The sequence below is a fragment of the Apis laboriosa genome, unplaced genomic scaffold (genome assembly GCF_014066325.1).
Source record: "Apis laboriosa isolate Shangri-la unplaced genomic scaffold, ASM1406632v1 scaffold204_cov149, whole genome shotgun sequence".
Taxonomy (NCBI): Eukaryota; Metazoa; Arthropoda; class Insecta; order Hymenoptera; family Apidae; genus Apis; species Apis laboriosa.
The window spans coordinates 1702558-1719951 of NW_025222299.1; the positions used below are offsets into that span (position 1 = coordinate 1702558).

At 37.7% G+C, this 17394-nt stretch overlaps 1 protein-coding gene across 4 annotated transcripts in view; it reads left to right on the forward strand.

Moving 5' to 3' along the window:
• The first annotated feature begins 20 nt into the window (after positions 1–20).
• LOC122712721 (dynein axonemal intermediate chain 4-like) overlaps positions 21–17394 on the forward strand; it is a 35077-nt gene continuing 17703 nt past the window's right edge. The window contains exons 1-4 of one of the 4 annotated variants that reach the window (XM_043932549.1): positions 25–151; positions 774–1238; positions 1510–1903; positions 2014–3581. In XM_043932549.1, the coding sequence (XP_043788484.1) occupies positions 138–151; positions 774–1238; positions 1510–1903; positions 2014–3393 (2253 nt within the window). In that variant the 5' untranslated portion in view covers positions 25–137 and the 3' untranslated portion in view covers positions 3394–3581. Of the gene's footprint in view, positions 152–773; positions 1239–1509; positions 1904–2013; positions 3582–3845; positions 4219–4758; positions 5020–5146; positions 5606–17394 lie in introns of those variants that run through there. The other 3 variants (XR_006346409.1, XR_006346407.1, XR_006346408.1) reach the window with 3 other exon arrangements.

Consider the following 17394-nt stretch of genomic DNA (forward strand, 5'->3'; position numbering starts at 1 on the left):
TTAAAATTTTATTTAAACTCATCACTTGATTAACGCCGTATCTTACTCAATTGTACGATTACCTTTTATCGACTGTACATATAATACAATTCGATCAAGTTCCGTAATGTCTTAATAGAGTACGTGGTGGATACGATATGGATTTAAATAGGTATTTATAATTAAATTTTGTTTTATTTCATGTTAATTATTCAGTTATTACATCAATAAAAATATTATAAATATTATGTTATATAATATAAAAATATATAGTATTTTTATAATTAAATAATAAAAAAGATTAGAACAAAATTTATATTAATAAATTAAATAACTGCATATTTAACTCTCAATTATAATCATATATTAATAAAAGAAATAAAAATCAATCAAAATCATCATATTCAGATACATTTTTTATTACTACATATCATAATATATTATGATAATTGTTATAAATAACTTAAAATATTAACGAAACTATGCCTAAAATTGATTTTTATATCACCATGGAGTTAGTCAACTGTATCGTTTAATACATTCTCTTCTTTGAAACATGATGAAGTGATGTAGTAACTAAGATATAAAATATAAAAATATTTAAAATGAAAAACGAAAAAAATAAGTAATATAATAAGTTGAAACTTTATTTCAACATAATAATATAATATCAAAATATATAAATTATTTCTTTAATATTTTCTTGTAAACATTCGTTTATAGGTATCAATAAAATGTAATATATATATATATATATATATGTTAAAAGTTTATGACAAAAATATTTTTATTAGAATGAAAGCGGATGAATTAGAATCTTTACATCTTCCTTCGAGGAGTCATAGTAGCAGATTTGAAAGTCCAGTTTCATCAAAATTTAAGCTCAGCAGCACAGGAAAAACGCGCAAGATTGCCGGCAAAAACCTAACCTCAGTTATTTTACAAAATCGTCAGACTTATCGCATGATAGAAGATGATGTCGATGTTACTCCAAAATTATTAACCCATCAAATTTATAGTTCAATCGATGAAAAGCAAATAACTGCATTTGAAACAATTGGATTGTCTCAAATTGTCAGCATTGGACAACTATCTATCATTTCCGGTATAAGAAGTGCATCTGCAATTATCAGAACATCCTCGCTTCCTTCTGGCACTGTAGTAGGTGATGATGTGTTATTTGAAAGTTTATTATCTACTCAAATTGATGAATATATATATGAAAAAGAAGAAGCTCCTCCTCAATTTTATCTACCTAGGTAATTTTAAGAATATGATAATTTAAAAAATTTTAATTAGATAATTATTAAATGAATTATTAAATAATTAGTATTATTATAATTAATTTTTTGGGGACATATCTACAATTTAAAGATATTAATATAAATATTTTGTATACACGAGTTTTATTGATAAATAAATTGTACACATATAATATATGTTCACAAAAAATTAATATTAATATTTTATTTAAAAATAAAATAATCAATAGACAAAATAGAAATTTAAACATTTTTTTGTCTCATTCAGTGACGATCCAAATATTTTTTTGACTCGACCTGAAACTGTAAAACTCTGTTTGAAAGAAACAGAGACCTTTTTTATTTTTGGATTAGACCCTCGGGTAGCTGATTTACATACACCGGAAGGTATACAAGTTCAAAAAGAAAATGAGAATTACGAATATAAAACAATTGGACCTGGTTCACATAGAAAATTAGTAGAGATTGAAACTCAAACTATACAGATACCTATGAGATCTCGAGGAACATATTTTAGTAGACAAAGACGTGTAAATGAAGGAATGTTCGTAAATAATTGGGTGATATATGATACGTATGCTGAACCTGAATTGATACTCGAAAAAAATGGTTTATTTGTAGTACATAGAAAGGAATCTATACAAAAGATGCTAGAAGCGCAGGTTTGAACAATTTTTAACATATAAACGTTTTAATTTTAAAACGTTTATATAAAAATTACAGTAATGTTTATAAATTCATAAAATAATTATTTTTAATTTTATTTTCGTAGAATTTGAGATCTAAATTACCAAAGTCTGAAATAGTCGAGATGCCTACCCTTCTCGAAGAGCAGATATATATATTCCATCACGATAACTTCCGGAATGCTGTGCGAATAATGGAGAGTATAATATCGAACAACATTTTCATCGATGCTCAAAAACGTTTTACCGGTTTAGTCAAGCAAGATCCATGTAGCCTTGATTTAGAATTCACATATAGTCTGGATCTTCTTTGGATTCATAGCTCTGAAGAAACTTTGGGAAGGCCAGTAGCTTCTTTGCGTTGGAATTATGTTAACACTAGTATTTTAGCTGTAGGATATGGAGCGCGAGATAATTCAGAAATTAAAAATGGCTTAGTTTTTCTTTGGTCTGCGAAAAATCCTGGCAATCCAGCTCGTCGATATTATTTCGATACTCAAGTGTCAGATCTCGATTGGAGTCGTGATCGACCAAATTTACTAGCTGTTGGTTTTTATAATGGCGAAATCTTGGTAATTGATGTGAGTAAACCAGATATTAATATTATACGACGAAGTCAAAAGGGTACAAGTTCTTCAAATTCTCCGCACTGGCAAGTTCAATGGTGGCCAGGTGACGAACAATATGATTACGAAGAACAAATTTATACGTGTAATGAAGATGGTTGCATTTTCTGTTATCGATATGTCGAAGATTTTACTTCGATGACGATTATGAAAGTTTTTAGAATAGAAGGAACATTGCCAGGTGTTAAGAGAACTGTTCAATGTGATTTTTTTGGTGTATCTATTAGTCGAAGTCCTGGCGCATTAGTATTACAAAAACATCCTACTTTGAGTAATATCTATTTTATTGGTTCAAATGAAGGTTGTATTTATAAATGCTCAACAAATTATTTATATCAATATATAGATAATTTTCTAGCGCATGATGGACCAGTTTATTCAATGATGTTTTCTCCATTTTGTGAAAAAATATTTTTAACCTGTGGCGCTGACTGGTGCATTCGAATTTGGGCAGAAGGGCTAACAGATCCATTGATCACTTTATCTACGACAATGGCATGCGTTCGATGTGCAGTTTGGTCTCCAATTCATTCCACGATCATAGCGAGTATCGTCAACAATGAAATCTGCATATGGGATATTAGACGGAAAATATACAAACCTGCCTCAGTGACAATATCACCTAATAGCGCTAGATTTGTTATGATTAATTTTACGGCGAATGGTAATCAAATTGCAGTAGCGAATATAGAGGGTGCCGTATATTTATATAATCTCGAAGGAATGCCATTTCCTCCGTATAATCAGCAACGTGTGTTAATAGATTCAATTCAAAGAGCTCTGGTTACAAAACCAATAATTTTAAAAAACTTAAAGAAACTTGGATCACCATTTTCATAAAAAGAAAATAAGATTATATAATCTTTAATTTATAATCTTACTTCAAACTATTATATATATATATATATTTTTTTTTATCATAAAACGAGCATTTGAATGCATTTAATGTTTAATAAGCTGCCACAATATAATGCTGCTATCTCGTATTTATTTCGTGTATCGTGACTTAATCGTATTGTTATAAGGGACAGATATTTTAAACTTCTTTATCGACTGTGCAGCCGCGGGCTAAATCCAGCACGTGGGGACCCCTTTCGGTCCCCCGAAGCGTGCCTGAAGGGTCTTGCGTGATTCGCGCAAAGCACGGAAAGCAAAGCAACCATTTCGATTCAGGATGGAACTGTAGTGCCGGGACCCACTCTGAGGCCTGGTAGGCAAGTCGGCACGGATGGCTGGCTGGCTTGCTTGGAGGAGTTGCAGGAGAGTGCCATGGTAGAGGGGCTTCCCTGGCTGCTGCTGCTTGCGGGCACAAACCGCGCTACCGCCGTCAGCAGGCAGTCTTATTACGCCCGCACTCAACTACGCGAACTAAGTACTCTTCTTAGGCCGGAAACATAATAAATAATTATTACGGGCCTAATATAACGCGTGATTTCGGACTATATATTAAATGGTGTTCGTTTTGCGTTAAAAATTACGAATCTTGTATATCTCGAAAGGTATAAGACTGTTTTTTGCATGTTCGATCCAACATTCGGTTCCAGCAAGGATTCGCATTTTTAAGTCGACAAAATCGATCTCGAAATCAGTTAGAGAATCGAGCCGAAAGACGGCGAGGAACTCTCGAGTTCGATTGGTCGGCAAGGACCTGTTGCCTGGTCAGAGGTAACTTTAGAACGCTTTTTTCTTCGATTCGTTGTATCGATAAAGCATATTTCTGTATGGAAATACTTTCTCGATATTCTTTTTTTTTTAAGTACTTATACTTCCCTTTTGAAAGTATAATTTTGTTATTTTATCGATATATACGAATAAAAGAATTTTAAAATAGTATAATACGATCTATAATCCATAAAGTTTAAAGTTTATCGAAATAATCATAATGTCATAAATAAATATATTTTTATTAGTAGATTTATTTAAATTCTAAAATAAAAAAAAATATTTATAAAATTCAAGTAAATTTTTAATGTAATGTAACTAAATATACAAATTTAGAAATTTTGATTCGAAATAGTGACATTGTCTCCCTCCCGTGTTAATTTGACGAATCAAAATTCGACAAGCACGCTTGACCTGGAATGCCAGTTTTACGCGTAACGTGTAAAGGAAATGTGTGTGTTGTGAGTTCGGTGTTCGGTTTAAAAATAGAAGAGAACAGACATCCTGTCGGCTGTGGCGACGATTAGTTTCGTTTTCTTGGTAGTAGAAGCACGTTGCCGTTAACATCGATGGTCATTACGTTGTTTGTCGCGCGCCAAGAATTCGCGTCCACGCATACCGAACTGTCACGATTACCGCGTGTCACGAATTTATCTTATATTTTGATCATCGAGAACAGTTTTCAATTATTCAGTTTCATAAAATTTATACAGATAATCAACTGTGTTACACATCATGAAAAATAATTCAAATATTTAGACAAAATGAAAATATTGGTTATGACAGATTTGGTAAAAAACAATGGTAAATTCTCAATTCTTCATGTAAACACGCTTAATAATTATTTTCACTGACTGATTGTTATAAATTAATACGAATTGTTTGTTAATCATATCATTATATCTTATTTGTTGTTAATTGTATGTTATAGGTTAGCACGCTGAATCGAACGTTATTTTATGTTGATTGTGACGTAGTGACATATACGCAGATGTGATCAGTGTGAAGACTCCTTAATAGCAAGGAACATGTGCAACTACAGAATAGTGGCGAAGCCGATGTTGCCGGGGCACGAGCTACACTGTGACCACTCTGTTCTCGACGAACCCTGACCGATTCCACCACTTCGTTTCACCAGCTGACTGTCGACCGGGACTGAAAACACGTTGTGGTGAATGCGCTCGTTTAAATATTCGTATAGTTGAATCGTGAGACGCGCGCGGTAAAGAGAAATCGATTTAATGTTTAAGTGTTGTTTCGAGTTAATGCGTACGGTGTATAGACCAAGTTTCTTTGAGAAGTAGCGGTGTGTTCGTAAAATTACACGTTTTCACGTACATTCGGTACGCTATGAACATCAACGTTCTTGAATGTAACGGGTGGTTCACAAGTAAGTCCATTTTTTTTTATATTAACCTTATATATATCTCTTGCCGCCATATTTTTTCTATCGATATCGAAAGTAGCTATCGATATCTTTTAAATATAATCAATGTAATGAATTTTATTTCAACGAAACACAAATCGATCATATTTGCAACTATTTTTCTATCAAGATTTTACTTATTCTAAAAAATTCGATTAGCCTTTTCGAATATTCCGACACATGTTCGATAAAAAATAAACAATTCGAGACGGGATGATGTAATTGCATGTAACTTGTCGCGACACGAACCATATACAGCAATTTAGGTTTGATTTACCGTTTTGATAGTGGAATTTTATTTATCACTAATAGATTTATCATTTTTTAAAAATTATTTTCTCACAATATATCGCAAAGAAAAATAATATTTTTAATTAATCAATAGATATCGTCTCAATTAAAAAATATTATTCATACTTAATCAAGATTTAAAAATCCCATCAAGTATTTTTTAGATTTAAAAGTTGGCATTATTTTTTGCTTATCTCAAGCGTTTAATTAAAAATTTGTTCCTCTTCTAACGGGCTACTATCATTTTAATATGTGAAAAAAAAAAAAGAAACAAGTTTATGCCATTCCGTTAATGATGCACGCTCGTATGTAATCTAATTAACGTTTCCAATTATACGTTTTAGAGAGAATTAACGAGGCATGATTCCTTTTACTTCGGTATTCGAGAATTTTGAGGCACGTTCCTCGAGTGTAAAATGTTTTCGTGCACCTAATTGCGGATCAATCTCAAATAGGGTTTTACAAATCGATCATAATGCTTATGATATACTTATTATCTGTTCGATGCACACATCCCATCATTGGTTCCTACCCTCGTAAACCTTTATCTGTAATAAGTCCCCGCTTATTTGACTAATCGTGATCATGCATCACGAGTACCTCTATCTTCATCTAATTCTTCACCGGCCGATGCAACCTGCACGTCCGGTAACCACATTCTTTCCCAGCCGTTTCTGGATACCCTGGCCACATGGATTTTCAAGCATATCTCTTTTTCCCTCTCCGTTCCACCGGGATACATAAAATTTCAGCGGCGGAGGGGATCCCCTGTATGGGGAAAGTTCTGGAGAGTTTGGGTCACGCCATGTTGGTCATTTGGTCGGACACCGGTTGTGGATGGTAACACAGGGTTCTCAAAATCCACTTTGAGAAAAGTTATTTAATCGAATATTAGAAGATCGGAAAATAGAAGTGGGAATATTTATAGAAATTTACGTCTTTTTAATTCTATATTGATTATACTTACTTGGAAATCTATTTAAGATAAATGATCGTTGGTAGCAAAAGAAATTTCTTCTCGACGATCGATGTCGATGTATCGTTCTTTATAAAATATATTGAACGATTAGTAAGAATATTCTGTTCGCGTTCACGGAACTCAACGGAATTATTCATGAATATAATTCATTTCGTTATCGTCTGGCGAGAGAGGAGACATCTTCTTACCCGGCTGAAAGTGTGAAGAAACGCTTTCCACTTATTTAGCCGTTTCCAAATGCCGGCATCGACTACATGACACTGTACAAACGAAGAAAAAACAAGATCTAAAGAAAATGCGTGGGTTTCGTTATCAATGTTGGTAATTTATGCACGCGCGACTAGTAGATTTCTTGTTCTTAACGTGGTATCGTATCGAGTCATATATCATCTCTCGTACGCGATCGGAACTGAATAATCAATTAATATGGAGAATAAATGATTGCTCCATCATCGAAGGGACGTGCATAAATCTTGTCTGCCGCATGTCGCGTTCGAGATTATTGTTTTTAAAAATTCTCATCCTCTCTCGATAAAATATTTCGCGATATGTTTCCTATCTTTTTTTTTTTTATTTCCCTCTTTTGAAACGTAGTAGAATTAGTTCTCGTTAATCTGAGATTGTTACAGAATGAATATATGAATAAAAAGAATAATTACATTGCAGATAGCAAAGAAATAATTTGCATTAATAAATCAATACTTGCTGATGTGGATATTACATCTTTTTAAATTAAAGTCGGATAGATCAATTTCAGTATTCCAACACAAGATAATTGGATAAGCGTTTATCCGTAATATTTTCCCAGAATATTTTCCACAATGAAATTTCCACAATCAAATCTGAAACACTATACTACGGTATATCATTAACAAGAAATTTAACTAATAGTACGTTATTAAAATATAATTTAAAATTTCAATGATTCAAATTTCACGTTTATCAAGATTTTTTTTTTATCTCACAAAGGATTATGAATCCCTCTTTTTTCTTTTTTTTTTTTTTTTTGTTATTCCGTTTGAACGAGAAACTGAAATAAAATGGGGTGCAAGTTGGACGGAAAAAGGATCCAACGGACGTAATATAGAAGCGATAATGCTCGCTCACGTCGTGAACTAAAGACGGCCGAGGTGAACCGTTGATCTGCTCGCGTGGGTGTAACGAGAGGTATAATGCGCGGAAAATTACCGGCAGGCTTATGACTTCCTCGAAATCACCACCTCAGAGATACATATTGCGGATCCATTAACTGGACCCTCGCGAAAAATGATATTCTATATTATTGTCGGCCGTTTCTGGAAAACATTTTTGTCGGATCTTATCGAAAATAATGATAGATATTCTCTTGTATCGAGTAAGGATGATCAGAAGTATTGTTAAGAATATTTTCTTCGTCGAAATAAAAGGGAAAGGGTCTATATATAAATATATTTAGTTTTTGAATTATTTATAGGGAGAATAGATCGAATATATCTTCTATACGATCAAGAAATAATTTTGATTACGATATACGTGAAATTGACTCGTGGATAAAGTTTTTAAGAAATTAATTAGGAGGATAAGGGAGAACTGTAATTATCTGGGATAAATTATTGACAGGAGTTCGGTTGATAGAGCAATAACTATTAAATATTCAATTAAATAATATTAAATATTAATATTATTATATAAAATAATATTAAATATTTAATATTAATATTAAATATTTAATAAGTACAAATCTATATAAAATATATTTCTACATATTTCTTTCTGTATTTTGTAAAAAAATTAATACACACATGTCCCAATATATTTTCGTATATATATCTATTTCACAATCACATATCCCAAGATTCTTCCTTCTAAATAAATATCTAGTTATATCTAGATACATCCACTTCGTCCCACATTTAAATCTTCGATCAAGTTCAATCAAATCTTCGATCAATCAGTTTTTTAAAAACGTCTCTCTAAACGTCAAATTAGATAATCCAATCCTTCGAGAAACACGAAGGAGAGTAAGATATCTTTTTTTTTTTTTTCACCAAGTCGAGTTACACGGGTTGATATTGAAATCTGACGTATAACGGAGAGCGAAGTCGAGAGGGATGTCTGTTAAACACGGCCGATAATAAAGGTACTTGTTCAAAGTGAGCGTGTACCGTAATAGACGAGATTAACTCGGAGAAAAAAAAAAAAAAAAAAAGAAAAGAAAAAGAGGAAGGCGGTGCACGCGTTACGTGAAAGCTGCAGTGCAGGTATAAATAAAACGATAACGCAGCTACGTTTCTCGCCGTTAAAGATGTGCTAGATCGACGACCCGCGATCAGGAACGTGGGCGTTCGAGAACGGTCACGATATCGTCGCCAACTTTTCCCCTATTGTCTCGAAACAGGTATTCGGGTGTGTCTGTCGCGGAAGAATTGAGGAAGAAAAAGGAAAAAAAGAGCAAGAGTTATAATCCAATTTGTTCCTCTCGTCGATTAGAGAGAATTGCGATCATTCTCGTGTCGTTAACTCGATAATGTGAATTTATTCGCACACGTATCATCATCCCTTTAGATTTCTCTTCCTTCTTCGTTTGTTGCTGATCTTCAACGTCGAAACTATGTATATTTGCGAAAATAAGTGAATCGATTTTTTTGAATTTAGGATTTCAAAAATCATCGTGGTTTCGTTCCTCCTCTTCCTCTTATTTCTTTTAATTAATAAGAATAATGGAAATGGTTTTTTCGATTTTTTCTATTTTTGGCGAAACCAATACCAGTGGATAGAATGAATTTCTGAAGGATCTAGCGACGTAGGTGGCACAGTCGAGAGCAATAAGACGCGGAAAACGCGAGAAGAGGTTTAAGAGAGGCAAAGAAGTCGGCCAGCGCAAGAAAGGAGTCGCGCGATAACGCGGTGCATACATCTCTCCCCGTCGTGTCGGGATGAGATGAACCGTGCGATTAAAGATAAATGAACACGCGGGTGCTTGCCACTTATTCGATCTCTCTATACTGGCATTTAATCGTGCAATAGCCAAGCAAGCCAATGAAACACTCGGCTAACATTTGTTGTACATCCGTGAAACATCGAATGCGGATAGCGCAAAATCACGTTTGGGGGGAGAGGGATGGAAAAAAGAAATAAACGAATAGAATAAGGGAAGGAAGAAATTAGAAGACTTAACGAGCACGCATGCGGTGATCATTGATCACTTTCAACTGACCTTTTCCACGAACGAAAAGGATACGTACAATCATCGATTTCTCGTTAAATCCTTTAAAGATTGGCCAAAGGTACGAATACTCGAGGCGCTGCATGACCGAGATTCAACAAAGTTCACAAGATCTACGATTTATCTCGAAAGATAGACTTCTCTTAGATTCATAATTCGATACGTATTATTTGGAATATTATTCTTTTCAACAAGAATTTTATAAACGTAGATGTTGATCAAAATCTGGATCAATTTATAGAACAACAATGCAACAACTTTTATCTGGTTAACAGTCTTTTTAGCGCACTCGAAAATCGTGAGACCTGCAATTTTCTATATACTTTAACAATGTTGTGATTATTTCCTCTCACCTGAAAATGTAGATGCAATTAATCTTTCTTGCATAAAACTACATTTCTTTGTGTTCCTCTTTTTCAAGATTTGTTAATATTCTTAAGTATTTCAAGAAAACAGAGAATAAAAAAAATTGGTGAAGAAAGGAATTTGCTTTTGAATTTTTAATTGGCGCGTTAAGAGAAAAAAAGAAAAGAAAGGAGGAGAAGAAGAAGAAGAAGAAAGATCTTCCAAGCAAAGAATTCATCTCGAACTGGTTGCACGCCGGAACAAGGGAGTAAGACATTTTTAAGAGACCTGCTCACAAGGCCCCGTTTTACATACCCCCTAAATTCCGGCGGTGCGTGTACGTACAAGGGAAACATTTACGCGGAACAAGGTGCACGGGAAGTGAGATATTGTTTAAAACTCGGATGGATGGGGCGTGGGTGGATGGTCGCCCAGATAGAGATGGCGAGTCATCAGCTCGAGCGGGGATTTATGGGCGAGAGGTGTTCTCAGATCGCCATCGATATCGAACTCTCGTCATCGCGAATGATGAGGATCATCGCTAGAGGAAAATCTCTCGTTCCTTCCTTTTCTTTCTCTCCTTTTTTTTTTTTTNTTTTTTTTTTTTCTCCAGATAAAAGTAGAACCTCGATGTTCGTAAATTCTCGAGGTATAACCGCTAGAGATGATATCTGATTTTTCATCAACGTTAACACCGAACGAGTAAGACGTTGTTTAATGTAATAGGAGGCCCGAGGTTTCGTTCTTTCTGGGCTCTGAATCTGGGACGCGGCGGCGTATAGCCAGGATCCCGGGGATCAGATTGGAAACCCGTTTCAAGGATTCAGGAGCGAGTCGTGACCGAGACATTAGCAAAATTACTCGGCTCTCTTTCGATTTCTGACCGCTATCCAGATAGCGTTTCCGAGGGAAACCGAGGGATATCTCGACCTCTTAATTTCCACAACGTCGGTGTTGTCGGGATCAATGATCCCTGCTCCTCGACAGTCCATAAACTGCGATGATATCGCGCTCATCCGGCGACCACGTATTATGATAATTCTCACCGAGAATGTTACGAAGACCCCCCCTTTTCCTGCTATTAACTCTTGAGATTTAAAACAGATATAGCGGATGTAATTTTTACGAGAATTGTAGACCCCTTGTAATCGATTCTGATAACAGAAGAACCTATTTTCTTCAAAATTCGATAGATCTCTTTAGGCATTTTAAACACGCGCTCTTGCGACGAAACGTTTAATTTGAACGAAAGAATTGCCGTTAATTTCGTCGAAAATTCTTCGTTCTTAAAGAGATTACTTCTAATGCTAAACAGTCTCGAGTTTATGGGGCACGGAATCGTAGATTGAAAGGATTGGAATCGAAAGTAACGAGGAGGACGTAATACAGACTTAACGAATGTGTCGTGACCAGGATATTAGGAAGATCGTTTAGGACGTTCAAACGAGCTGGCTAATCCGTTGGTGCAGAGAATGAAGGAGGCTCATCATCTCATGCTATCTCAACTGGCGTGCGTTGTATACTCGACTTATTTCTTTCCACGCTTCTCTCGCGCCTTCTTATCGTGCTGGTCGACTACTGGACTTCGAATCTGCGATACCAGATACTGGGGAGGAAGGGAGAGGGGAAAAAAGAAAATGGGAAGAGAAGAATTCGATCCAGTTGCAAAATTTATTGCACGACTCTGCGTCAAAACGTCTAGAAAGTTTTTAAAACTCGGGGAGGGAATGTATCTGATTGGAGATGTTCGGGAAAATTAAATCCCCCGAGGAAGCTAATAATGGTGGATAAGCAGGATTCGAGCGATATACCGGGTGATCACGCTGATATTTACATTAAAATAATTTCGAAAAAAGATTAGCATCATATGATAGAAGCTTTATCATCCGTGTCGATATCGATAAACTGGAAATTCATTCGATAACGTTTCCGTCCTACTTCGATTCATTTATATAATATCCTCAGGAATTGAAAATTGAAAATATCAATCAATTTGATTGAAGCCTCACGTGCAGTGTTTCGAAAAATTAAGTATAAAAGAATAATATTGAACTTGCGCACGAATCATGATACGCATAAAAGAGGATTTACTAATCATTCTACTTAAGAATATTTACATCGAGTATATACCAGATCCCAAAGATTTTTCAAAATCTCTGGACACGTAGTTTCGATTAAAATTTTTTAAATATTTCTTAAATATCAACAACCTTATCTTTCCATTATCCATGGTCCAATTCCAGCCACCATTCCTCGAAACGAATCATCATCGAAACCTCGTGAATGATATTCCGTCCTCGTCGAATGCGAAATTCGCCTCGAATCAACGACGCGAATTCAGTCGTCCGCTTCCCCAGCACGGAAGAACATTTCAGCAATTAGTATTCAGTCTGCTCGGGACACCCAGTGTAAGCGAGAGTACACTGCATATACGAGATACCGGCCTCTCCAAGTAAACTTGTTTATCAAGTTATATACACGGGCTGGCGAACCGAAGAATCTCGCGGACGAACCGACGAGAGATGTAGGATGAGAGAAAGGCGATTCTATGACTCGGTGATGACTCCCTCCTCCCCCTCCCTCGTGTCACGACCCAAACTTATCTATTATATGCCAGGGGAGGAACAGGAAGGGAACGATCGTTTTTTTTTAACAAGGGACAAAGCCGATACGATTTAGAATGGAGAGGGAGGGGGAGGGAGGCAGGGGGAGGGAGAAGGAGCAAATAGCGAGGCAAGGCCATTTACTTTTAATGCCATCGATTTTCGGGCATTTACAGTTAGTGGGTTTTTTTTTTTTCTTCTTCTTTTTTTTTTCGCTTCGGCCCGGCTTTCACCTTGGCCCGTGGTTGGGTCCACCCGTGGTTGGCTCCCTCTGACTCACTCACGAAATTCTTGTCAGAGGTTCAATTTACGTTACGAGCTCTTACCGAGAAGTTATCAACATAATCATAAGATAAACGTCCCTCATAAAATTAAAAAACTCGCACTCCTCGCGCGGCCTCCCCCCCTCCCCCTCTTTTTTGCCCCGGTTCCAGGCCCGGTCCCCTGGCCTTTCGAATACCCCTCCTCCCCCTCCCTCCATTCGCAGCGAAACGGCCACTATGTATATGAAAATCGACCTTCGTCGGAGGAGGGGAGGAGGAGTGAAACGACGAGAAAAGGATGATCGAGGGTCGCGAGTGGAGAAAAAGATGGAAGCGAATACGGGAAAGAATATAGGAAGGGAACGATAGCCGCGTTAACGTCTTCTTGATCCGTCGTTGTAGGGGAATGGATACGCGTTCGTGCGTGGAAAGAACTCTGTGGAAAAGTGGAGGAGCGTGGAATGATCGAAATCACAGGAATTTGAGTGTCGTTATACGTTACTGTATGTATATCTGTATATAGTATACACGTATGGGAAGAAAAATGAAAGAATACGAGACGTTTCTCGTTTCAGTTCCATCCGGTTGGCGCTTGGAAAAAAGTGGGCTCGAATTCTCGTAAATCGTACAATCGCAAATGATTTTTCTTTTTTATCTCTTTTGAGCGAAATTTATTCGATAATTTGAAATGTCTTCATCATTGAACTTTATAATTACTTTTGAAGAAAGAAAACAATTGGTAATCTAACCATGATCGGATAATATATTCAAGATAAATTAGCACCAAAGAAGGAAATGAAAAAGCTGTATTTTTGACTAAACGTATGGATTACCATTGGAACAAATAGAATCGGCGTTTCTCGAATTCGAAGAAATTCGATTGAAATGATGTATACGCATATACGAGGAAGAGGAGAGAGTCTAAGAAGCGGAGGGCACGGGGTGGTTACATCGAAAATCACCGAGGAATATCCTGTGATGGCTCTTTGCTCCGTCCACTTCGTTTCTTACTCTTAGCTCCATCCGGCTGGCGCGTGGAAAAAAGGTTCGGTTCGAAGCGTGGAGAAGCGAGAAGAAGAAGAAGAAGAAGAAGAAGAAGAAGAGAGAGAGAGAATGGAAAAGAGTTGTAAAGAGCGAAAGAGGCAGAGAGAGAGAGAGAGAGGGGAGGGGGGAGAGGGAGGCGAGCAGAGGGCTACTAAAAGTCGACCGGTTGGGGAAATAAGAAGAAGAAGAGGAACCGAAGAGGGGCCGAAGAGGAGGAGGAACTCTCGCGAGGATCTCGAGTATATATACCGACCGGGGCGACCTTAAGGAGTAGGACGACCGCGACAACGACAGAGACAAAGAGTCGAATGTTAATGAGGGAGATCGACCGGAGCTAAAGCCCCGACGAGGAATCTACGAGGAGGAATCATCGGCGAGGATCCGCTTCGTTTCGTCGCACGCTTGGCCAATGCCGCTTGGTTGCCAGATCTTGAACCGGCGCCTTCTCCTCCTCCTCCTCCTCCTCCTCCTCCTCCTCCTCCTCGCCGTCCTTCCTTTCAAAACGCGACCCCTCTCTTCCCCCCTCCCTCTCCCCGTTCCTTGATTCATGCGTCCATCTTCCATGTTGCACTTTTGTTCCTAGCCTCGCTATCTTTTCATCGGGGCGTGTTACTTTCGTCCTTATTTTTTTTTTTTTTTTTTCGATCAGTCGTTGTTCGGGGGTCGTTTTTCTTTCATTCTTTCTTTCTCTTCGTCGAGTCTTATATCGTTTCATTTATTCCACTTCAAGTTCCATTTAATCGCGTTAGTTGGACGATTCCAAGTGTCTGCTTCTTTCCTTAGAAATGATTAGAATTAAATTGTATATTTCTAACACTCTCTTTAGAAGGTTTGAACTTTTAAATTAAAAAAAAAAAAAAATAATAATTCTTCTCTTTGCACTCTTTCAATGAAAAAGAAATAAAAAAAACGAAACGAAACGATGATGCATCACCGATTAATTATCGTAATCGTTTATTTTCTCGGTACACGATAAAAAAAAGGGGGAGGAGGGGAGGCGATAACTCAATAGATTAACGTCAAGCTATCCCCTGAAGAAACCGATCGCGACCGACCGATTTTGATTTTTCCTTACACCGAAGCGTTCCACGGTTCAAGTAGAATAAGACAACAAACAAGGGTTTGGACACATCCGAGGCGATGCATCGATCGAGGTTTTTCATTCGTTCCTTCCCATCCCTAACCGAACGCCGGTTGTGTTCGGTTGTGTGGCGCGGGTTCCGTGAAACTCGAACGTGTAGAAGCCGAGTTTGAGAATGTTTTGCGTTCTTCTTGCTTCGTGGTTGGTCCCCCGTTTAGCACGTGTACATTGTACGGCCGGGAACGCGGTCCTCCCGCTCGGACGAGGGAAAAGGAGAGGAGGAGGGCGAGTGGAGAAGGAACGGCGCGACGTCGTGGTGGCACTTGGACGAGGCGGGGTGGACGTGGAAGGGCGAGGTGACGTGGGGTCGTGAATGCCAGCAGCATTCGTGATGACGTGAGCGTGACTCGCTTCCTCTTTCTCTCTTTCTTTCACGAACGAGCAAGTCCAACCGTTGTACGCACGCTCACCTCTGCCTCCATTGACACCTATCCGCCTCTCCTTTCCGTAGAACTTATTATACAATTTGGGAGGGGGGAAGAGTCGAAAGCTATTCATTTCTATTCTACGAAGTTAAGTAGATTTTATCGAAAAAAAACATTGTTATTATCTCTTCGAAAAGAATTATTCGAAATTTCATTCGAATCTTTCAACGCATATACATTCTTCTTGATAAACGTTTTACATGTCCAATCCAACAAGCTTCTCAAATTCAACTTCCTCTCTCGAAAATTCAAAATTCTTTCCCCCCCCCAAACTTCGGAGCGTTCGAAAGTAACGAGAATCCTCCGGTTCTCGATTCTTCTGCAACGATGCTTTTTCGCATGCAAATGCATCCCGGGTTGCGGGGGAGGAGAGAAAGAGAGAGAGAGAGAGAGAGAGGATACCTTGGTCGGTTTTCTTCGCCGCGCGAATCCGGTTCTTTGTTACGCGAGGAGGGCAGAGAGAGAAAGAGAAAGAGAGAGATTCTCCACGGATTGATTGACTCCGGTGTCCCATGGCCGGTGGTCCTAATGAGATGCGACTCTCGAACTTGAAAATCCTGCCGACAATTAGCGGGATTGTTCCTCCCCCTCCCCCTCCTCCTCCCTGTTCTCGATCACAACGGGGGCCTCCCCCCGTGCGCTCGACACGATACCATACTGCGCACACGTGCCACGCGACCGTGCATTGACTCCTCTCCGATTCTAGAAATAATATAACGTTACACTCTAGTCCCCCTTGTGGAGGGATTGTGTGGTTCGCGGACGGAGAAACGGCCGATAGAATCTTCATCCGCTGCTCCAACATCTTCCAACGTGTTTTTCCGCTCGAATGTTTATCTCATCCTCGAGGTATATCGTATATATCCCAGAAGGGTTGGTGGTTTTTTCTTTTGTGAAAAAGCGCGGTGAAACGAAACGTTGTTGTCGATAGTGCAAGATCATTGATTGTTACCTCGTTAGGTAAGGATGGTAAGATGATCTATACGAACGAGTTTCTACTCGAGAATAGGTTGGGCGATGGATAGATTCGTTACTCGAATCCGAATCGTCTTTGATTTAGATTCTTGCAAGGAACTTTTATTTCATTCCACTTTCAACTTACAGCATTACGTTGTGCGTGCTTACAAGTTTGATCAACGTTATTATCAGTCGTCTCGATTCATCGAAAATTTCTTAATCGTCGGTGTGTTAAGTAAACATCGCGAAACTTCCGCCGTATAAAAACTCTTATCTCGATTGAACCAAGAAGTGGAGAAGTTTGTCCTCTTGGCTTTTTTCTTTCCTTCTTAATCAGCTCGCTGATTAACAAGCGGAAACGTTCGATCATCTCATGAGAATCGGCCCTCCTCTTTCTATAGATAACGCGATAAATCGAGCAAGTGTGAAAAGAAATCTAAAAATCTTTTTCAGGAGGAGAATTTTATCCCATTTAACACACCATGATTAAATACCTAAAT